Here is a 24236-nt window from a genome sequence, read left to right as displayed (position 1 = left end):
CCCTCCACCATGAATTGGTCCAAACTGGGGTTTTTAGGGGCTCCCTCCACCATTAATTGGTCCAAACTGGGCTGGTTAGAGGCTCCCTCCACCATGAATTTGCCCAAACTGGGCTGTTTAGAGGCTCCCTCCACCATGAATTGGTCCAAACTGGGGTTTTTAGGGGCTCCCTCCACCATGAATTTCCCAAAACTTGGCTGTTTAGAGGCTCCCTCCACCATTAATTGGTCCAAACTGGGCTGGTTAGAGGCTCCCTCCACCATGAATTGGTCCAAACTGGGCTGTTTAGAGGCTCCCTCCACCATGAATTGGTCCAAACTGGGTTTTTTAGAGGCTCCCTCCACCATGAATTGGTCCAAACTGGGCTGTTTAGAGGCTCCCTCCACCATGAATTTGCCCAAACTGGGCTGTTTAGAGGCTCCCTCCACCATGAATTTGCCCAAACTGGGCTGGTTAGAGGCTCCCTCCACCATGAATTGGTCCAAACTGGGTTTTTTAGAGGCTCCCTCCACCATGAATTTGCCCAAACTGGGCTGGTTAGAGGCTCCCTCCACCATGAATTGGTCCAAACTGGGCTGGTTAGAGGCTCCCTCCACCATTAATTGGTCCAAACTGGGCTGTTTAGAGGCTCCCTCCACCATGAATTTGCCCAAACTGGGCTGGTTAGAGGCTCCCTCCACCATGAATTGGTCCAAACTGGGCTGTTTAGAGGCTCCCTCCACCATGAATTGGTCCAAACTGGGGTTTTTAGGGGCTCCCTCCACCATGAATTTCCCAAAACTTGGCTGTTTAGAGGCTCCCTCCACCATTAATTGGTCCAAACTGGGCTGGTTAGAGGCTCCCTCCACCATGAATTGGTCCAAACTGGGCTGGTTAGAGGCTCCCTCCACCATGAATTTCCCAAAACTTGGCTGTTTAGAGGCTCCCTCCACCATTAATTGGTCCAAACTGGGCTGGTTAGAGGCTCCCTCCACCATGAATTTGCCCAAACTGGGCTGTTTAGAGGCTCCCTCCACCATGAATTTCCCAAAACTTGGCTGTTTAGAGGCTCCCTCCACCATTAATTGGTCCAAACTGGGCTGGTTAGAGGCTCCCTCCACCATGAATTTGCCCAAACTGGGCTGGTTAGAGGCTCCCTCCACCATGAATTGGTCCAAACTGGGTTTTTTAGAGGCTCCCTCCACCATGAATTGGTCCAAACTTGGCTGTTTAGAGGCTCCCTCCACCATTAATTGGTCCAAACTGGGCTGGTTAGAGGCTCCCTCCACCATGAATTGGTCCAAACTGGGTTTTTTAGAGGCTCCCTCCACCATGAATTTGCCCAAACTGGGCTGTTTAGAGGCTCCCTCCACCATGAATTGGTCCAAACTGGGGTTTTTAGGGGCTCCCTCCACCATGAATTTCCCAAAACTTGGCTGTTTAGAGGCTCCCTCCACCATTAATTGGTCCAAACTGGGCTGGTTAGAGGCTCCCTCCACCATGAATTTGCCCAAACTGGGCTGTTTAGAGGCTCCCTCCACCATGAATTGGTCCAAACTGGGTTTTTTAGAGGCTCCCTCCACCATGAATTGGTCCAAACTGGGCTGTTTAGAGGCTCCCTCCACCATGAATTTGCCCAAACTGGGCTGTTTAGAGGCTCCCTCCACCATGAATTTGCCCAAACTGGGCTGGTTAGAGGCTCCCTCCACCATGAATTGGTCCAAACTGGTTTTTTTAGAGGCTCCCTCCACCATGAATTTGCCCAAACTGGGCTGGTTAGAGGCTCCCTCCACCATTAATTTGCCCAAACTGGGCTGTTTAGAGGCTCCCTCCACCATGAATTTGCCCAAACTGGGCTGGTTAGAGGCTCCCTCCACCATGAATTGGTCCAAACTGGGTTTTTTAGAGGCTCCCTCCACCATGAATTGGTCCAAACTGGGCTGGTTAGAGGCTCCCTCCACCATTAATTGGTCCAAACTGGGCTGTTTAGAGGCTCCCTCCACCATGAATTTGCCCAAACTGGGCTGGTTAGAGGCTCCCTCCACCATGAATTGGTCCAAACTGGGCTGTTTAGAGGCTCCCTCCACCATGAATTGGTCCAAACTGGGGTTTTTAGGGGCTCCCTCCACCATGAATTTCCCAAAACTTGGCTGTTTAGAGGCTCCCTCCACCATTAATTGGTCCAAACTGGGCTGGTTAGAGGCTCCCTCCACTATGAATTGGTCCAAACTGGGCTGGTTAGAGGCTCCCTCCACCATGAATTTCCCAAAACTTGGCTGTTTAGAGGCTCCCTCCACCATTAATTGGTCCAAACTGGGCTGGTTAGAGGCTCCCTCCACCATGAATTTGCCCAAACTGGGCTGTTTAGAGGCTCCCTCCACCATGAATTTCCCAAAACTTGGCTGTTTAGAGGCTCCCTCCACCATTAATTGGTCCAAACTGGGCTGTTTAGAGGCTCCCTCCACCATGAATTTGCCCAAACTGGGCTGGTTAGAGGCTCCCTCCACCATGAATTGGTCCAAACTGGGCTGGTTAGAGGCTTCCTCCACCATGAATTTGCCCAAACTGGGCTGTTTAGAGGCTCCCTCCACCATGAATTGGTCCAAACTGGGGTTTTTAGGGGCTCCCTCCACCATTAATTGGTCCAAACTGGGCTGGTTAGAGGCTCCCTCCACCATGAATTTGCCCAAACTGGGCTGTTTAGAGGCTCCCTCCACCATGAATTGGTCCAAACTGGGGTTTTTAGGGGCTCCCTCCACCATGAATTTCCCAAAACTTGGCTGTTTAGAGGCTCCCTCCACCATTAATTGGTCCAAACTGGGCTGGTTAGAGGCTCCCTCCACCATGAATTTCCCAAATCTTGGTTGTTTAGAGGCTCCCTCCACCATTAATTGGTCCAAACTGGGCTGGTTAGAGGCTCCCTCCACCATGATTTTGCCCAAACTGGGCTGTTTAGAGGCTCCCTCCACCATTAATTGGTCCAAACTGGGCTGGTTAGAGGCTCCCTCCACCATGAATTTGCCCAAACTGGGCTGGTTAGAGGCTCCCTCCACCATGAATTTGCCCAAACTGGGCTGGTTAGAGGCTCCCTCCACCATGAATTGGTCCAAACTGGGGTTTTTAGAGGCTCCCTCCACCATGAATTTGCCCAAACTCTGCTGGTTAGAGGCTCAATCCACCCTGATTTTCAAAACAAATGTTGGTGCCAACCTCAACTTACTACAAGGGCCAAATTCACTGCTGGTGACAAGCTCTCCTCACTGCAAGTGCCAAATACACATGTTTCAAGGTGTTTTCCTACTGTCAGAGAGGTGGTATTGAGTGTGTAAAGTGTGTAGTTGTTAGGCTGTGATGTTGGGGTAATAGAGGGTCTTTGGTGTGTTAGATGCCCCCAGACATGCTTCCCCTGCTGTCCCAGTGTCATTCCGGAGGTGTTGGCATCATTTCCTGGGGTGTCATAGTGGACTTGGTGACCCTCCAGACACGGATTTGGGTTTCCCCCTTAACGAGTATCTGTTCCCCATAGACTATAATGGGGTTCGAAACCCATTCGAACACACGAACATTGAGCGGCTGTTCGAATCGAATTTCGAACCTCGAACATTTTAGTGTTCGCTCATCTCTACTGTTAACCCTTTACACACTGCGGTCAAACGGCGCCGGCGGCACGGGCGCCGCCATGTTTCGCCGATCGCTGCCCTCCTGAACGTCACATGAGGGCGGTGATCGGTTGCTATGACAGCCGGAAGCCTATTGAAGGCTTCCAGGCTTGTCTCTGCACTAGATCCATTAGACGATGCCAGAGGCATCAGAGGCATCGTCTAATACAAGTGCTGCGATTTTCCTATTCACTGCAATACTGTAGTATTGCAGTGAATAGTATGAGCGATCAGACCCCCTAGGTTTCAAGGTACCTAAGGGGGTCTGATCATAAATGTATAACCAGAAAAAAAAAAGTTTTTAAAAGTATTGAAAAAATTAAAAAAATATAAAAGTTCAAATCACCCCCCTTTCCCTAGATTAGCTATAAAAGTAATTAAAGAACATTAAACATAAACATAATTATTAGGTATCCCCGCGCTCCAAAATGCCCGAACTATTAGAATATTAAAACATTTATCCCGTACTGCGAACAACGTAGCGGCAAAAAAAATAAAAATAGCCAAATAGCGTTTTTTTCAACACTTTGCCTCCTATAAAAAATTGAATAAAAAGTGATCAAACCATCAGATCTTTCCCCAAATGGTATCAATAGAAACGTCATCTTGTCCCGCATAAAAAGACACCACAACCAGCTCCATACATGGAAATATGAAAAAGTTACAGGTGTTAGAACAGGGGTCTCAAACTCAACTCAGCATGTGGGCCGCAGAGCAAGATCCCAGCCAGTCGGCGGGCCGCACCGCTGCAAATTTAGCTCCACCCACTTTTATCTGCCCCCAGATTCATGTCCCCCCATCTCTGCCCCCAGATTCATGTCCCCTCCATCTCTGCCCCCAGCGCGATTGGCTGTGCTGTGAAGAAGGACGTCTCTGGCTAACTGTCAGAAACGCCCTTCTGACCATAGAAGAGCTACGGTACCGGACCGTAAGCTCTTCACACTGGGCCCACATCAGGAAAGCCGACAGTGCGCTGAACTCAGCGCACTGTCAGCTTTCCGGCAGTATATAGACCTGCCTGTGGGCAAAATGGTGAAAGGTCCTCTTTAACACACAAAAAAACAGTTATACTCACCATCCAACGCTCCCTCGCCGCGCTCTGCAATTTCACTAATAGACCTGTAGGCGCGATGTGATGATGTGACGTCATCACATCGCGCCTATATGTCCACTAGCCGGAACGTAGCGGCTAGTGGATATAATCATCTCACAATGTATTCAACTCGGATCCGGCGTCCCTAGGCTTGTGCGGGCCGCACAAAATTGTTCGGGGGGCCGCATGCGGCCCGCGGGCCGCGAGTTTGAGACCCCTGTGTTAGAACATGATGACACAAATTTTTTGTTCTATTTTGCAAAGTTTATCATTTTTTTTAAAAGTATCAAAACATTTCAAATACCATATAAATTTGGTATCACCGCGTTCGTGCTGACACGTAGAACACAGGCAACATGTCGTTTGTACCAAACAGTGAACGCTGTAAAAATTAAACCCATAAGAAAATGGCGCAAATGCATTTTTTCTCCAATTGTACCTCATTCTGAATTTTATTTCCAGCTTCCCAGTACATTGCACAGCATATTGAATGGTGCCATTACAAAGTACAATTTGTCCCACAAACAATAAGCCATCATGTGACTCTGTGAACTGAAAAATGAAAAAGTTATGGCTCTTGAAATGTGAGGAGGGAAAAGCGAAAATGCGAAACCAAAAAATGGCCTGGTCCTTAAGGGGTTAATATATAATACTAATCCATAATGCATTTGGAGTAGAACAAATAATAAAGTGGCTGTTTTTATGCTTTTCAGAACCAATGGAGGTGAGTTCTCCAGTTGATGATGTTCCTGAATCTCCAGTGCTAGAAAAAGAGGAGGCCCCATTGTCTGCAGAAACTCCTGGTGAGTGATAAGCTTCACATTAACTTCAATGTTTCATGTTAAAAGTAATAGAACATTTATGTTGCTCCTTGGCTGTTGCTAGCTACAGGTACCTAGGATTTTGTAGCAGTGCTAGAATTTACCAAGGTTCAAAACTGTATCACTGGGACTAGGGTGAATTCAGTAAGTTAAAGGGGTTATCTGGTTTCTAAGATTGATCAATATTAGATCTGCGGGGGTCTGACACCCATGATCCCCCTCAGATCGCTAGTACCTGGACAGTGTTGTTTCTCAGCATTGTTTACTTAGAATTCAATAGGACATTGCTACAGTACCCGCTCTCATACTACCAGTTTTACAGCACGTGACCAGTGCAACTTGCAGTTTGTAGTATGTAATCAATACTGAGACAAGTTTGCAACCTAAATTTGCAGTCAAAACAACCTTAAGGAGTCGTTCACACGTGAGCAAAGGGGAGGTTTTTGACAGCGGATTTCGCTTCAGAAACCTCCCCTTTACAATGGTGGTCTATGCAGACCGCCAGGCTTCTTTTCTCCGCTAGCGACGGGATGCTGCTAGTGGAGAAAAGAAGCGACATGTCCTTTCTTCAGGCGGAAGCCGCGCGGCTTCCGCCCAGCAGCAGCACCACCCTCCTATGTCGGCTCATTCATTTGAGCCGACAGCGGAGGGGAAAGCCTTGACCGCGATGGTCGCAGCAGGCGGGTTTTGACCAGAGATAGACGCGGCGAGCCGCGTCTCTCTCGGTGTCAAAACCCGCGCGGGCAGTTCACGTGTGAACTAGCCCGGGTTTCAGTTAAAACCCTATTTACTTACCCTTACTTAAAGGGGTTTTCTAGGTAGAAAATCTTTTTTCTTATTAGTGCTAGTAATGAGTTAATAAATACACACATATACCTTTAGCAGTGTTTAGAGTGATTTCTGGGTGTCTCTGGTTGTTGCTGGCATCCTCTGCTTTTGTTTACTTGGTGTTAGCTTCCTGCTGTGCAACTTCCTGTGTAGCTTCAACACTAGTTCCCTCTCGCTCAGCCCCCCTCTCGGTCTGTTACACTCCCCCTCCCTGTATCAGTAGCCGAGCGTTCCCACCCATTACTAGCCCCTCCCACTGTCTCCTTGGCCTAGCGATTCAAGCCTAGCGATTGTGCCCATTATTAGCCCCTCCCACTGGTCTCCCTAGCTATCCTTTTCTGCCCACTACTGGCAGACAGGAAAAGGGGAGGAACTGTTCCCAGACACAGGAATGCGTAGTAAGTATTGATGGGTATGGGGGGGGGGGGGTAATGATGATGTGACATTTTGGAGGCGGTGAAACGGAACGTCACTGGATTATCAGAAAGTGTCTCTGGGACAGTCATATGGGTAATTTTATATATATATTTTTTCTTTTTTTAATAGAAGTAAATTAGAAGTTAGGTGGGTGGAGGGAGTTTAGTTTAGGGGCTAATTCTTAGTTTAAGGGGTGGCAGTGTGTCATTGACTATTTTTAGTTGCATGACTGCAGTCATGGACTAAATTGCCATAGCCTTATACATAAGAAACCAAAACAAATCTATCTTTTCAGTCTCTCTTAAATATTGGAAATTTACAAAGGCTGTTTGTCTATCAATATGAGTTACTAGGCCACTATAAGGATAATGTGTAGATCTGGAATCAGTAGGAGATTGCAACAGGGTATCTCTGGTAGACTTTACTGTGCTTGATAATATCTCCTTTACATGTTAGCCTGATAGCTGCATGTTAAATACTTTGTTTTTCCACTTTTCTTTCGCAATACTGAAGTGTTTCTTACAAACTTTCCAGACATGTTTTTCCAGTGTGACTCTAATCAGGATAGTGGGACAGATAAAGAAGGTATTATATTATTGTTTGACGCATGGCTATATTATCGTTTGTTGTCAGCTTTGCTTATAATAATCCTGTAGTTTTTAGCCATGTACGGTAGTTCTTAGCTTTCCTATAGTCATGTGTCAGCAGTTCCTTTAGTTTATACCTTCTAAAGACAACACCCTGTCTGTTGCTAAGCTTCACAAGTTGCATTGCATTCAGTAGACTATGTATCATAGTGCTGCATATTCTTATTGATTATCTTTAGTAAATGCACCTATCACTTGAGGGTACGTATGTCACACTACATTACCTAGGCCTTAGGCTAAGTTCACACTTTTCAGTCTGATATGATCTATCATAGGATCAGAACCTCCTGAAAAACTAATAGAACGACAAAGGCAGACAGAGCACAAGACTTTTTCTTCTGTTTAAAGGGTTATCGATTAAGGTGTAAGAAGGCTTCTGTCTTGGTTTTAATAGTGAAGGGTGCCAGGTGGAAACAAAGGGTGCTTTTTCTGCATCCATCATTTTTAATAGATTTTTCAGTCTGTTCTCATGTTTTGACAGATGCAGCGTAAATCTAGTTTAGTTATTCTTTTCTTTGCCAGAAGAGTCAGTGTTGGGTCCTGTACTCATGACTAAAATGTCCTGCTGTACCACTCACTGTCCCACCACAAGTCTCTTACATACTGAAATGTGTTTTCAAGGGGTGCATTTGTAATAAAATGCACTGCCACTATGTACTTTATTTGGGAGGGTTTGGATCCAACATCAGCCTATGTAAATCTGACTGACCGTGCATGGGTCTATGATATAAATAGTCTACAAGGGACATGTGGTTTTCTTTATAGCTTCTCATACAGTCAAAGGAGAGTTTTTCTCAGTTCCTTTTGTGTGTTCATAGTATAAGATAACTTGTAAGTCCTTTGACGGTATTAGGAGTGCTTCTAAAATTGTTTGCACTGTGTGAGCCAGAGTAGAAGAGACCGTTGAGGGCAGCTCTGAGCCTCCTTGTTTTGCTCATGTACATACTACAAGACACAGCCATGGGCATGAGTTTTTCAGGTGATGCCTATTACTTGTAAAGTCTGGAAGTACAACTCAAGAGGTTGTACGCCTCTCACAGATGGCTATGACCTATTCCCCCTCCAGTTATTGACATGGAGGCATCCCTAGGACCTGCATTTATGGCATATGCTGTGGATGGGCATACCTCTGCATGTGTACGTTCTACCTTTCTTCTGTGTTCAGTTCCAACATTAAGGATATATTCGTATGCAGCGGATTTCTTTCAGAAATTTCTGTTACTGAAAGATTCATTCATCCAAATTGACTACTTTCTACAGCATGCATATGGTTTTCTGCAACACAGTCAAATATTGGAAATGTCTGCATCAAGTGTGATTTATGTGACTTCACTTCAAGGGTTGCTTTTCTTGTAGTAAAGGTTGCTTGGGTCCACCAGTAGTCTAGATAGAAGTGAGTCTAATTTTTTGGTTGCTTTTTATGTGACCTGAAACTTTACTTACGGCATGCAGAATAGAGTTACTAACTGTAGGGATTTCTTAACTGCATGCGTATTGTTGGAGTACTACTGCTCTTCTATTAATGCAGCCATATCCATATACCATCTGTCACCTCTATGGTTTATTAGGAGGATAAGTATATGTACTTATGTATGTGACACCAATCTGGCTACTTTCCTTACCATTTTTCTATTTAACAAATGAGCTTACTTATTTTAAGCCTTATGTGTTCTGAAAGGAAAAAAATGTTCATAGTTGAGATATGCAAAACCCTTAAAAAGATATTGTGTATAAAGCAATTTGGCCTGAGCATTGGCGCATCAATGACCCTTGGTCCTGAAAGGGATCAAAGGTTCTTGGCTTTTGTCAGGAGGATCGAACGATGAGTACAAACTTAAGACAACTTCTAGCTATGGATAAATAAATCCCATATTTAGTCATCTGAGCACGACACTATTAACATATAAAAGTTATGTCAATAGTTTACTTATGAGCTTAGAGTGATGGCGCTGTTTCTATAGCTCTAGGTTGGCCTCCATTGCTCTCACCTCATTACATAATGATCTCCGCACACTGAACTATTTTGTCTTGTAAATTGCAGGGTGGCATGACAGAAACCTAAATTACCCAGTTAGTCAGATGTCGGTGCTATTTGCATCTGACTTTTTTTTTTTTTCTTCTATGATGCAGCAGAAATCAAGATCACATTCTTAGTAGTCTTTAGTGTTATAGTTAATTTCTCTCTGTTCTTTGTCACTTGTGGTATTAACTCATGAAACCTTAGCAAACTTGAGTATTCAGCTATATAGGTGAATCCCAGAAGATTCGTTTCCTCCCTTCAGTTTAACATATTGAAGCTCAAGGTAGGAGAGTTGTCATGAAGGATCCTTCTCCAACTCATTGAACTGTTTCTAAACTCTTAGAAAATGAAGATGACTTTGGTGTGGATGACTGGGAGGCCAGAATCAGCGATGAAGAGAAAGGTCTGTGATTTTTATCTATTTTGCTTTTTATGTTATTTATGTATATCCTCAGTAACTTCCGAATTTTTATTATTTTCTATTCAGTGAAAAACAATTTTATGAGCTTGAAGTTCCAGTTAGCATTTGTCAGATTTCTCATAAGGTGGTTCAAGTAATAATTTGACCTCTCTCGCCTGCGTTTATGGGCTGTGCTATAACTTATAATTGCAAACGACCTGACCCAAAAATCCTAAACATTCAGATTTTTTTCAGTTCCATGTAAAATAAGTTTGTTGCCTCAACAGATACACAAAAAGTTCATATAGAGGTTCAAGAGAAAAATGATGAGGAAGATGAGGATGAAGACGAGGATGATGAGGATGAGGAGGATGATGCAGAAAGTGAGGAAGAGGATGACGAAGAAGGGGATAGCAGTGAGGATGAAAAATCTGCAGAAGAAAAGCCAGCTGAGTCCCCTTCTGCTAGATCCAAACCAGCTGAGAAGAAGTCTGTTGTAGAGCACAGCTCTGAATCCGAGTCTGACTCTGATGATGATCGCACCAAAGAAGAACGGGCCTATGATAAAGCCAAGAGACGAATAGAGGTATTGATCATTGCGGCCCTAGTTTTGCCTACTTTTGTCTCGCTAGCTAGGAATACTGTCATCTTTGTGAATTCAGTTTACTTTGTTGAATCTTTCCTCTGGGATTATACTTTAGAATTGGGTTTTCTAAGATACTCTCCTATTTTAGAAACGACGTTTGGAAAACCAGCGAACCGTAAACTTTCAAGTTCTACGAGCTCCAGTTATTTGTGTCCTTGGCCACGTTGACACTGGAAAGACCAAAATCCTGGACAAGGTAGGTTTCTTTTTCTGCATTTCTTTGCATTCTTGTTCTAAAGTTTATCAGCAGTGTGACTATTTAGAACTGACGGCAGCAGTTTCAGTTTGCTTGTGAGAGAAGATGCAAACCTTCCAGTTTGTGCAATACTGCAGCTATTGCAGTCTGGATCTGCACTTCTTAGGGGGCGTTCACACTACCGTCGGTGTCCGACATGTAGTGTCCGCTCCTAGTGTCCGCTCAAAATCTGTCACGGACACTAGGAGCGGACACTAGCTGTGTCCGTGACACCTGTCATTCACTTGAATGGGCATCGGGTGCGTTCTTTTGCACTCCGTGCCCGTCCTTCCCTGTCCACAAGAGAAGATGTCCGACTTCTCAAGCGGACAGAAAAACCCTGCATGCAGGGTTTTTCTGTCCGCTTGAGAAGTCGGACATCTTCTCTTGTGGACAGGGAAGGACGGGCACGGAGTGCAAAAGAACGCACCCGATGCCCATTCAAGTGAATGACAGGTGTCACGGACACAGCTAGTGTCCGCTCCTAGTGTCCGTGACAGATTTTGAGCGGACACTACATGTCGGACACCAACGGTAGTGTGAACGCTCCCTTAAAGAGCACTCTAAATCTTGGTAAGCAAGATATGTGACTCCTAAGTTTTTAATCCTGGGACATGGAGCTCAATTTGTCAGGCGTTAGAGCACAGATCAGCAGCCTCTGTGCCAATGTTGGTACTTAAGGCATCTTTACTCGGCACAGTGCTGTCTCCAATGTCTAAAATGCTGCTTCTCCAGGTTATCCCTCTCTACCATGGACCATGTAAACACAGTTGGAGTGGAAGAAACCATAAGAGAGACAGCATGAGGCATGGCATCTAAGTGTCCAGCCTGTGAGCTAGCCTAGTCAGAAGGCAGTAATTGTCTTTGCATTTCATTTTTGTACCTTGAAGCTAGTGCAAAAGTAAAGTGTGATATGGCAGGTGAACATGTACGCACTTCTTCATTTCAGCAAGATTGGACAATAGTATGTGTTTATGCAGCAAAAAAGACTGGGCTATGTGAGGGACATCCTATGTCCCCACAAAGCTGTCTTACTGCAGATCACTCGGAGTACTGTATTCAGCCAAAATCTCTATACACCAGAGAACAATTATCTTTGTACAAAAAAAAAGTCACGGGCAAGGATCACATTCTAATAGAAGAACAGTTAACCAGTTATTGGTTAGTGTTACCGTGTGCATTGCCTATCTGTCATGTAAAGGTCAACATCCTTTCAATTATTGCATGGCACACTGACTACTCAATCTTTGATTGTCTTTAAAACTAAATAAATAAAAAAATGTGCACACTATACAAAAAAGGTTGCTGAACCCTGTGTTAGACTATAGCAATTATCTAAAAACTTTAGTATGTTTAATGTGTAATCTTAAAATTAATGTTTTAAAGCAGTTAGTAAAGCTGAGTTCACACTAGCATCAGTGTCCGACAGCTAGTGTCCGGTGCTAATGTCTGCACAAGATTTTAGTGTCTGACACTAGCTGTGTCCATTTACAAATTGCATTATTTGAAATGGGACATCATGTAGCGTCCTTTACTGTCTGTCTGGGTCCTTAAGTGTCCGTTTACAAAGATGTCCGATTTTTCAAAAATCTTTGTAAACGGACACTTAAGGACAGACATGGACAGTAAAGGACGCTACATGATGTCCCATTTAAAATAATGCAAATTGTAAACGGGCACATCTAGTGTCCGATGCTAAAATCTTGCGCGGACATTAGCATCGGACACTAGCTGTCGGACACTGACGTGTGTGAACGCCCCTTTACTATAATTGAGAAAAGCTCTCTTAAATGGAGGCAAACTCTCCGAAATCCCTTTAAGCTGCCACCATATCGATGTAAGCGCTGTGACATGCTTTCATACCTTACCGTCATTATGTGTCATGGTCCTATGGATGCCAAGAAAAATGTTTTCTTTATTATGCAAACTAGGTGCTCAGAGCACAGGTGGCGTTCTTAGAGCTCTTTGAGCACTAGCCAGGGAGGACAACAAAGCATACAGGGCCGTGTTTTCATCTGAGAGAACAGTGCTCAGAGATCTCTTGGACCGCCCACTGTTCTCTGAGTACCAAACTTACATAATGAAGAAAACGTCTTTTTCCTGGCATCCACCGGACTGTGACACATAATTAGGGTATGATATGAAATAATGTCACAGTGCCTGTATCGCTATGGTCGCAACTTGAAGGGGTTAAGGAAAGTGATAGACTCCCTTTAATGGCATGTATGGGAAATGGGATTAGAAATGAGATCAGCAGGAGATATGATCATCTTTATTTTATATTTGAGAAGGCTAAAGAGATCAATGAACATTCTATCAGGGTAAGTTCACACGGGGTTTTTTGGTCAGGATTTTGAGGCCGTATCCTGATCAAAAGACGGCTGTCATTGAAATCAATGGGAGCTGGTCCGTTCTTTTTTCCAGGAGCCGTTTGTTCTGAATCCCAGAAAAAAGAAGCGAGTTGCTCATTCTTTCAGGCGGATTTGCCTCGCGACATTTGCCTGAAGACACTCCCTCCTGGCTAGGCCCATTGATTTGGGCCTAATCCGGAACGGAGTGCGCGGCTGTATCGGCATCCAGTCGCAGCTACCCATATTTTGGTCTTCGTCTCAGGTTCCGGACCAAAAAACACAGTGTGAACCCGCCCTTAGGATGCCATTTTTCCTCTTCAGCATGGCAGCGAGCTTCAGGGAAGATAGCATTTCTCAATTTATTAGCTGCTGAGCTTTATTCGTATCTTACAGGAAAGGGAAAAAGTTGTGGATTTGAAGCATGCACTGTACTCATCTATTCAGTGACTGTACTGAAATGCATTCATTTTCTGCATTGTTTCTTTAAACTTTGTAGTTGCGTCATACTCATGTACAAGACAGTGAAGCTGGAGGTATCACTCAGCAGATAGGCGCAACCAATGTGCCCTTGGACGCTATTAAAGAACAGGCAAAAATGGTTAAAAACGTAAGTAAAATATTAAATTGCTAATGCATTGAAGGGGTATTCCCATCTCAAATAGATGGTATGTTGACCTAATATGGCATAAATATCTGATAGTTGCGAGTCACCCCTCTGCTACTACATGCCTAACTATTCTCAGAGCCGCATATATGGCCACCTACCCATTTATGCAGAAATGGGAATATTCCTTTAACAGTATCAAAATCGAGCAATGCTTTGCATATCAGTTATTAAATAAGAATCTATTCTTGCCTTTTATACAGTTTGATAAAGAGAACATAAAGATTCCGGGGATGCTTATCATTGACACACCTGGTCACGAGTCTTTCAGGTATCCTCTTGCCAACTACATATGACTTTCTGCTCATAAGTACGTTTATCTCGGCTTGTCTGTGCAATCTTTACAACCACTTTAAATCTCTTTTTAGAATGATGCTATCAGTTGGTTCAAAATGTGACATGCTGATATATTGTCTGTATATTCTATTGTTTTTCTTCTTTAACGTATGCCTATAGTTCCTGTCATTTAACAGTAACCGTATTCTCGCCATGTTGTTTTCTAAATTTTAAGTAACCTGAGGAACCGTGGAAGCTCCTTATGTGACATTGCCATCCTTGTGGTTGATATCATGCATGGCTTGGAGCCACAGACTATTGAATCATTAAATTTATTGAAGAATAAGAAGTGCCCTTTTATTGTAGCACTAAATAAGGTAAGAAATATTTTCCTTTAAAGGGCATTTGTCACTAGGAAACTCTGTATTGAACAGGGCTGGGCAATTGAAAAATAGCCAAAACCAACCATCAATTTGGATAACCAATATGATTTTATGCATGTTGCTTACACCATTTGCAAACCTTTGCGGTTTTGTTCAGACTGAATATGTCCGAACTGGAACTGCTTTTCTACTTTGAGACCTCTACAAACCCCGGAGTTCAATTGGCAGAGGCCCATGGAAGGTGAGCAAAAAAAAAAATAATTTTTTTTACTAATATTACAAATGTGAAAGTTTGGGTGTGTATTTAATCACGCAAAAACGGCTAAACGTATTTGAATGAAATTTGGCACATAGATAGATATGTAACCTCGATTAACACACAGGCTACTTATTATGCTGGTAAATTACATGCCTTCACGGCTGTTATGAATTTATGTTCATATACTATATTACACTGCTCTTATCTCTGCTTCAGAGAAAGCCAGGGCTATCTCTGTGTAAGCACACACTAACCCTTAGTGATTTGTGTACACACATTTGCATATTATCTGATCTGCTCCAGGCTGACACTCTAGATGGGAAAACACCTTTAATCCAAATTGGCAGTTTGCGAATATTAAACATGCTGGGAAAAAGAAAATCTAATTTGTTGCAAAATTCTAAAACAACAGCTATGAAGGTAGCCAGAAGTCACAGACTGAGATGCCGGAACAATCACAGGCACGGCGTGAGGAACAAGTTCAGCAGCAGGAGAGCTTAAGAGCTGCTGAAACGCCGGAGCAGGCAAACCATTGATGCCAACAACACGCAGACGAAGTTGCAGGCAGAGACACAAAGGACATACAAAATACACGAGTGCAAAACTGGGCAATGCTTAGGGTTAGTTCACACGTTGGCAGTCCCGCACGGGTTTTGACACAGAGAGAGACGCGGCTCGCCGCGTCTCTCTGGTCAAAACCCGCCTTCTGCGACCATCGCGCCGCGGTTTCCGCCTGAAGATAGGACGTGTCGCTTCTTTTCTCTGCCAGCAGCAGCCTGCCGCTAGCGGAAAAAGGAACATATATATACTGTATAAAAAATATATATATATATATATATATATATATATATATATATATATATATATATATATATATATATATATATATATATATAATCTCATCTGCCCTGGGCTTTGTCATCTTCTGGTTTCCTGAATAACCTTATGGACCGCTACAGCCCATGACTAAGCCTCAGCGGTGTGGCTTGAGGGCATAAGTGTGATGGTCAGTGATTTTGAAGTCATCCCTGACATCATTCAACAGACCTAAAGAGACCAGAAGCAGAACCGAGGCTTAGGGAAGATGAGTACTTTTTTTTTTTTTTTTTCCTTCCCTCTCTCTCTTCTTCCTCTTTTGTTTGCTCGCTTTATTTGGACCTCTGCCAATTATATTCTTGGCACTGCTTAAATAATCTGCCTTCAGGTTTTAAAACTTAAGCCAATGGCATGCCCCATTGTCCTGGAGCTTTATTTGCATATTTTGGGAAAACTCTCTCTCCCCCCCCCCCCATCTTCTCTATTTCAAGGAAATAGTCCAAAAGAGTCACCATTTAAAGGGATTTTGGTAACAGGCCACCTTTCAGTGATGTTTTCAGGAGGGATCATCTGATGTAGTGAACATGATTTAGAACTTTTTTACATTCTTCTAAAGCACTTGCTTTTTTTCCCAGATTGATAGATTGTATGACTGGAAGAAAAGTCCAGAAACTGACGTTGCTGCTACATTAAAGAAACAGAAGAAAAATACAAAGGATGAATTTGAAGAACGCACGAAGGCCATTATTGTGGAATTTGCACAACAGGTGAATAAATGACTAAAAGTTATAGATTTTAATCTTCACATCAGTAGGTTTATTAACAAGTCATTAGGCAGTCATATATAGATAAGTGTATGTCCTGGTGACTACCATATTTTTAGGACTCTAAGATGAATCTAACTATTGGAAGCAGTTATAAAGTCTGCGTATTGAGCAGATGTGTAGGTGGCTGGAACAAATGGCACAACCAGTAGCTAAAACCAGTAGTAATGGTTTTCTGTATAGAAGATGTAAAATTCTCTCTACTAGAAGATTGATCACATGACTAGTGTACTGTACCAAATGTGTGTATTATATTGAGACACAGTTCTGCTCAATAGTTATCAGTACAGTCATCTGTGGCTCAGTTGCATGAAATAATAACCTTGTGGATAGGCCAACGGTGAGTTACAGATTCATTTTGTGTAATGTACTTGAACCCTGGATTCATTTGCATTTCTTCTATTACCTTAGGGTCTGAATGCTGCCTTGTTTTTTGAAAATAAAGATCCTCGCACATTTGTGTCTTTGGTTCCCACCTCTGCTCATACTGGGGATGGCATGGGCAATCTTATCTCCCTACTGGTTGATCTCACACAGACCATGCTTAATAAGAGGCTGGCCCATTCAGAAGAGCTCAGAGCTCAAGTAATGGAGGTAAGTTTAAAAAAAAAAAAAAAAACCAAAAAAAAAAAAACCCTAATTTTTGCTATTGTTTCTTGTATAAGACCATCACTGAAAAGAAAGCTAGGTATATTATCAGTATTATCATTATATAGGTATTGATACATTCAGTAGAGCTTTATATTCATTATTGCAAGCAGATATTGCCTATATGTTCATTGGAGCATTATGATTATCGTTAATAGCTTGTTTTCACAGTCTGGATGCCCGTTTCCTGTTGGAGGGGTGTGTGTGGGAGGGTTCCTTCTGAGTTGTTTAAGCATACCTAGCTCTCTTGTTACAAGATCTGACTTTTCTGTGTAATGTTAATGTAATGTCTTCTAGGTTAAAGCTCTTCCTGGCATGGGTACTACCATTGATGTGATCTTGATCAATGGTCGGCTTAGAGAAGGGGATACTGTTCTTGTTCCTGGTGTTGAAGGTCCAATTGTCACACAAATCCGAGGACTTTTGCTTCCTCCTCCAATGAAGGAGTTAAGAGTAAAGGTAATTGTTTTTTTTTTGTTTTTTTTTTTTTTTGTTTTTTTTTAAATCTCATCTCATAGACAGAGATCTATCTCTATCAATTTTTAGTTTATGTATTTATTTATTTTTTGTCTTTTTCCTGCCTCTAAAGATTGTGCCAAAGTGTCAGTAGACTTGTGTTGAAAGTACCTGGACTAGATCAGGCTTAGCGTGACATAAAGTTGCAAATGGCTATTAGATGATCCTTTTCTATGGGATTGGTTTCTTTGCAACTGTTGTAACGCTGTTACACAAGGTCAAAATGCAGCACTGTTGTATTTTGGTTGTGAGTAGAATGCAACTGTTTCATCAAAGACCTCAATGGAAGACTCATTTCACTGTTCTGTACAGTCAAATAGCAGCTCTAAAGTTGCATGAGAGCAAGTGGCACAACTATGACGTGTAGCTGTAGGCTATGTAAAATAATTCATGTTATATTAAAACCAGTATCTTCTAGAAGGAATCCTTAGGGTTGTTGACTTCTCACTTCAATGTTTCAGAATCAATATGAAAAACACAAAGAGGTGATTGCTGCTCAGGGGGTGAAGATCTTGGGTAAGGATCTGGAGAAGACATTGGCTGGTTTGCCACTTTTAGTTGCCCATAAAGAAGATGAAATCCCAGTCTTGAGAGTAAGTTTTGTTTGTAAATATTCACTTTAACAGTGTACAGCTTTTAGGTTTCCTTGCCGAGCAGCAATCCTGAACAGCTGCTGGTCTAGCTGCCACGTGTTGCCTCCTCAGATATTGATAGTCTATTGGGAGATGGGGGGGTTAGACAAACAGATTGATCACATCTTTGTGAGAAGAAGGGAGCATTGTCCCAAAAATATCCCAAAAAAATATGCAGAGTATGAGGCAATTAACTACCTCAATTTTCACTATTGCTACATAGTTGCTACCTAGATTTTCCATGGATAACTCCCATCTATCGATTTTATACATTTTGAGACAGAGGTTTATTAATAAATATATTGGAATTAAGAGGAATTATATTATATTGGAAAGTAAAGGAACCACAGTATGACCTTTAATCATTTCTTGTTCTGTAATCTGCGGGGGAGAAGTATAAGGGAGGGATGGGCGGACAGGGTACAACATGGTTTCCGTGTTTATATGTGTGGATAAATCTATTAAAAAATTGCTCTTAGGATAAATGTTATGAATTGTCTTTTGTAAGGATGAGCTCATCCATGAGCTGAAGCAGACACTGAATGCTATCAAGTTGGAAGAAAAGGGAGTCTATGTACAAGCATCCACTTTGGGCTCCTTGGAGGCACTGCTTGAGTTCCTCAAAACATCAGAAGTTCCAGTACGTTTTCTGTACTTGTACCCTATCGCTAATAAATTGTATGCTAAGCAGAGTAACCCTTTTTGCGTGTAAAGGAGGCTATAGTTTATAGGATTTTACTTAAGGTAGAACATTTTGTCCTGTGTCCCCAGAGGCATCTTTCCAGGGGACACATTAGAATTACATGGTATCACGCCATGTTGGTATTAGTACAAGGATTGGAGTTGGGATTGATAACACAAGATAATACAACTTGAGTTCAGTCGATCAGCAACAGAAATATTCTAAGTATTAACGCGTATCTCGATGACTTGAATGTGCAGTTAAAGTATACTCGGCTATTTCCCGAACTTGTGTGGCCACCTCACCATTTGTTCTCCCTGTGTGCAGTGGCATGGCCTCCTGACCAGATGAGAGGGTTTCCGTGTCTCGTCTCTGTTATCCTCCTCGATCAGACATACTGTATATAGCACAACTTGTTGATATGATGGGTGTTCTCAGCAGTATTTTAGAATTCATAGTTAACCATTGTAGCTCTTTCTGGTGTCTTGTTCATGAGTTGAAAGCGCCTTAGCAGAGTCTTCTGGTTTTGGATATGCAAATCTGTGAATATCCCTTGTTGTAGTCTCTGTAGCTGGAAGTTTTAGTTCAAGTGTGACTTATTCACTGTAAGCTGCTTGTTTTCATGACTTGATTTGTAATTTTTTTTTCTTAAACCTATACAGTATGCAGGAATTAATATAGGACCAGTACACAAAAAAGATGTAATGAAGGCCTCTGTGATGTTGGAGCATGATCCTCAGTAAGTTATATAAACTCATTTCTCTGTACTGTGTCCAGAATGGGAGAAAAAGCACATTATTGGGGTTCATCCACCTAGCTTGTATGTAATGACAAATATTTCTTACAAATTGTGACAGCTGTGAAAGGGGGAGTTGTCAGGTTAGAAGGACGTATTCTGGTATATGGGCGTGTTAGAGAGGTTCTCCCCCCAAAATATCATGGAGATGAGAAGCTGTAGGGTAGTTTCTCTCCCTTTTAAGCATAGGAATCAGGGCTTTAGTCAAATGACTCATTTTATTGACTGCATTGAATTGTCTACTTTCCCATACAGCAAAGTGCCACCACCCAGCAATTTTGCTGTCCCTACATGGTCATTCCAGTTGAATTCTGGAGCAATAGACTTGTAGTTCTCTGAAGATATTAAGTAGGTTTTTTGTTGACATAGTTTTGACCTTGACTATTTTTCTTTCCTTACTAGGTATGCTGTGATTTTAGCCTTTGATGTTAGAATTGAAAGAGAAGCCCAAGAAATGGCCGATAGCTTAGGTGTGCGTATTTTTAGTGCTGAAATCATCTATCACTTGTTTGATGCCTTCACCAAATACAGACAGGATTATAAGAAACAGAAACAAGAAGAGTTCAAGTAAGTAATTTGGGGTTTGGCCTCCTTGACTCTGGAGCTAAGGTTGTATAACCACCTCCTAGTGTTATCCCTCAACCACCAAACGTTACAGTGGACAAAGTACAGGTAAAGTCCTTCTGATTTTCACCAAACTCTCTTATCCACTGCTACACCGAGTACACTGCCAGGGTTGTACATTACTCTGACCATTGGCATTGTGCTTGGTGATGTAAGGCTGCTTACAGCTATGAAGCTCCTGGCCACCAGTTCTTGTGCAGAAGCTAATGCCAGAGGAGGTTTGGAATCTGCAATTGAGTCTGTGGTGATTTTTTTTATTTGCAATACTTTTGTCCATATAGTGAATTATTACGATGGTGGTAATGCTAGGGCTCTGATAACTTCTGTATTATCCCACTATACCAAGTGTCTGCTGTCTAGCCATCATGTCAGCAGGTGCCCCTGAATGGTGATGCACGTGCTCAACCAGAGCTGTATTCCCTTCTGCAGGACTTACACAATTGTGATCTCCAGCAGTGCCCTAGAAGTAACTAGAGAGGTGGTAGCACTCCATATACAGGGGGCTCCTGCAAACCCCCATTTTTGTTATCTCAGTGGCTACCAGTACAGCTAGAGGACAAGTGTTTAAGAGTGGGAGAACCACTTTTAATATGGAACTGTCAAGTTAAATTGCGCATTCTGAATTATTTCATTACTTGCAAAGTTCCTTGAAAATTGCCTATGGTAAAGATGTAAAAAAAAAGTGAAAGAAAAGTTGCTGTTTATAAGAACTATCAATTTTAGGCAACTGAGTAAAATTACGGTAACAGCTCTTTAAACTGCTAACCCTAAGATCTAAAGTATTAGCCTGAATTAATAATTATTAATCCCTGTAGGTTTTATTGGGGTAAACCAAGATTTCCATATCTCTTATCCTATCTTTTTATCTTCTTTTTTTTTTCTAGACATATTGCTGTATTCCCATGTAAAATAAGAATTCTTCCTCAGTTTATCTTTAATTCTCGGGATCCCATTGTTATGGGAGTAATTATAGAAGCTGGCCAACTCAAACAGGGAACACCCATATGTGTCCCGAGTAAGAACGTAAGTCAGTATTTTGATCGTGTTTTGTCTATTGTCTTGTTGGTGGCATGCTGCAATTTATGAACATTCTAAATAATCTCCTGGTATTTCATTTATCTAATGCTCCAATGTATCACCCTATACAACCGGTGCCCAATCTGCTTTTATCTGAACCCTAACTGAGCGTATGCCCTAAGGGACTTTTGCAGCATGTTATTGCAAAATTTGTGTAAAATCTGAATAGAATGCGCTGCTGTAGATCCTGACCATTAAGAGGAATTTTCCCATCTGCTCTCCTCCATGCACCAGACAGAAGGAGCTGCCTTATAAAAGAGATCTAATTAACTTCAGTGTCTGTCTGGCGTAAATTCTAATAAATCTGCTAAGCCCTGCCCCAACATACCCTCTTTCTTGAAAAAGTAAAATAGTAAAATACTCTTTACACCAAACTTTATGCAATTCAGTCTTTACACCAAAGATCAATGTAGTGAACAGTAGGTCTTTTTTAGTTTGTAGATATTGGAATAGTTACCAGCATTGAGATCAACCACAAGACTGTAGATGTAGCACGAAAGGGGCAAGAGGTCTGTGTGAAGATAGAACCTATCCCTGGGGAATCTCCGAAGATGTATGGAAGACATTTTGAGGCTACAGACCACCTTGTTAGCAAGGTAAGTTATTCATTCTCTTGCAGTACTTTCCAGATTTGACAGATTCTCTGTGTAAATAAAGCTAGTCTTAAAAAGGACAGATAAATAACCCCCATAGAGTAGTGTCATGTAACAAGGGAGATTTCATATGATGGCTGGATTGCTGTTCTAGCTGTAAAACCATCAGCTGAAAAGTTAGGCTTGGCATATTAATATGCAGCTTCAGTCCTGACTCAATTTCTGGAGGTAGAACTGTGATCTTGACAGGATATGAGAGCAGAGTCTCATTTTACGACACCAAAAATGTTATGATTTCAAATACTCTATAAATAACTATTTAAAGAGGACCTTTCACCTCCTGGGACACATGCGGTGTAATACAAGGCTAGAAAGCCAGCAGAGCGCAGAATTCAGCGTACTATCGGCTTTCACATTCTGAGCCCCCGGTGAAGAGCTATCAGTGCCTGTACAGTAGCTCTTCATTGTCAGAAGGGCATTTCTGATAGTCTGTCAGGAACACACTTCCTCACAGTAGCATCTATTGTGCTGTACTGTGAGAGGGGGCGTTTCTTACCGCCCAGTGATGACACTGAGAGGTGAGGAACGCCCCCCCAGTACTTGTCTCACCGCTCTCACAGTACAGCACTATAGATGCTACTGTGAGGAAGGGCGTTCCTGTCAGAAATGCCTGTCTGACAGTGAAGAGCTACGGTACCGGCACCGATAGTTCCTCACCCGGGGGCACAGAAAAGGAAAGCCGACAGTGCACTGAATTCAGCGCACTGTCTGCTTTCTAGCGGTATATAAAACCGCATGTGCCACAGGAGGTGAAAGGTCCTCTTTAAAGTGACCTCTGCCTCAACTTCCTGCATTATACAAGAGGTTGCCAAACTGTACTTCAGTGAGAAGCCATGTACAGATCTCTGCTATCAGTAGGGGAAGAATGAAGATGATCAGGATTGAGTTAGTGGTCACAAAATGTATGCGCAAATAAGTAAACCCCAGACAGTTGTAGTGTAGGGCTTTATACAGCAGTACTGCTCTAGCTGACGGTAAATTGCAGTTTTGTTAAAAGCCTATAGGATGTATTTATTGTGCTTTGCTTCTGTTTCAGATCACCCGGCAATCCATTGATGCTTTAAAAAATTGGTTTAGAGATGAGATGCAGAAAACAGACTGGCAACTCATAGTTGAATTGAAAAAGGTGTTTGAAATCATTTAAAGCGTTTTTTTTGTGAGACCAGAGGAGTTATAACTTGTAAAGAGATGAAGCATTGCAAGGGGAGAAACTGAGGATACTGAACCTGTGGTTTGGAAGAAGAAAATTAAAAGTAGTTTAAATTTGTTTTCCATGAGAAACCAAGAAATTTTACACTGGTTTGACAGTGCTCAATTTTACACATCCCCACAGTTCCAGCGTGCCTGCCCACCCGAATTCACCACTTTACACACTGGCTTCTGTTTTAAAAGGAAACGATAGTCCTAATGTTTTATTACAGGTTCTCGGTTTTTTACTTGTAAAATTGGCACCGCAGCATTGATGTCCTGCAGCCTCTAAACTTGGATCTTTTGATGTAAAAACCATGAATTAAAAGTGATTTATGCATATTCCCTGCTCCAGCACTGTGCTTTCCATTGTTCTTTTGATTTGTGCCTACATTTTTAAAAGGTTAGCAGGAAAGCTTGTCTGTATCTGCTTCATGTCAATTGGTGATGTAAAATGTACTGTGGACAGCATTTCAGTGCTTGTACAGTTCCTGCCAACATGTCTCACTGTATTCATGACACACAGAGCCAGAAATAAAGTACATGGGCAATATTAGTAGTCTTTGTCATTTTATGATCTGAGCGGTTTGTTGCCCTCTTACCTCCTGTTGAAATTGTGCGTGTGGTCATTTTCAGTAGTGGCGAAAATACAGGACTTGTATAAATGGCAGCCAAACACATAAACTGAACAGCCCTAACATTGCTGGATGGGATTTCTCTCTCTGCAGTGACTTATCATGAATATTGAAAACTAGGAGCTTTTTGTACTTCCTTTACAAAGGTGAAATACAGTGTGGGAGATTTATTTGCCCCTAATGTACTAAAAAGAAAAGGTGAAAGATACTGAATTTTACTTTGCGCAAATACATTTCAAAGGAAACTGATTTCGCTGCTGTGAATTCCCCCCCTCCCAAAAAAGGCACACAAATATTGTAAAATGCCAATGAAAATACCTACAAGTAACTGGTGCCAAAGGCTGTTCCTGCTAATATTCTTACATAATTGACCTATTTCAGATTTGGTCAGTATTTACAAAGTGTATTTTTTTTTCATACTATTATATTCATCATGTGTTTAGGATTCAGACCTGGTTTTTGGCTCA

At 42.2% G+C, this 24236-nt stretch overlaps 1 protein-coding gene across 2 annotated transcripts in view; it reads left to right on the top strand.

Moving 5' to 3' along the window:
- The window catches only part of EIF5B (eukaryotic translation initiation factor 5B), a 47270-nt gene extending 23583 nt beyond the window's left edge, over positions 1 to 23687 (top strand). The window contains exons 8-25 of one of the 2 annotated variants that reach the window (XM_075265163.1): positions 5445 to 5534; positions 7332 to 7382; positions 9808 to 9867; positions 10152 to 10450; positions 10599 to 10706; positions 13593 to 13703; positions 13964 to 14031; positions 14272 to 14413; positions 16130 to 16261; positions 16730 to 16912; positions 17264 to 17425; positions 17944 to 18075; positions 18623 to 18754; positions 19459 to 19535; positions 19995 to 20159; positions 21101 to 21239; positions 21728 to 21889; positions 22983 to 23687. In XM_075265163.1, coding sequence (XP_075121264.1) covers positions 5445 to 5534; positions 7332 to 7382; positions 9808 to 9867; positions 10152 to 10450; positions 10599 to 10706; positions 13593 to 13703; positions 13964 to 14031; positions 14272 to 14413; positions 16130 to 16261; positions 16730 to 16912; positions 17264 to 17425; positions 17944 to 18075; positions 18623 to 18754; positions 19459 to 19535; positions 19995 to 20159; positions 21101 to 21239; positions 21728 to 21889; positions 22983 to 23090 — 2321 coding nt within the window. In that variant the 3' untranslated portion in view covers positions 23091 to 23687. The remainder of the gene's footprint in view (positions 1 to 5444; positions 5535 to 7331; positions 7383 to 9807; positions 9868 to 10151; positions 10451 to 10598; positions 10707 to 13592; positions 13704 to 13963; positions 14032 to 14271; positions 14414 to 16129; positions 16262 to 16729; positions 16913 to 17263; positions 17426 to 17943; positions 18076 to 18622; positions 18755 to 19458; positions 19536 to 19994; positions 20160 to 21100; positions 21240 to 21727; positions 21890 to 22982) is intronic. The other variant, XM_075265164.1, reaches the window with a different exon arrangement.
- The last annotated feature ends 549 nt before the right edge of the window (positions 23688 to 24236 follow it).

This window comes from Leptodactylus fuscus, chromosome 2 (genome assembly GCF_031893055.1).
Source record: "Leptodactylus fuscus isolate aLepFus1 chromosome 2, aLepFus1.hap2, whole genome shotgun sequence".
Classification (NCBI taxonomy): domain Eukaryota; kingdom Metazoa; phylum Chordata; class Amphibia; order Anura; family Leptodactylidae; genus Leptodactylus; species Leptodactylus fuscus.
Note: the sequence above shows the minus strand (reverse complement) of the source record. Positions and strands in the feature narration are given on the sequence as shown.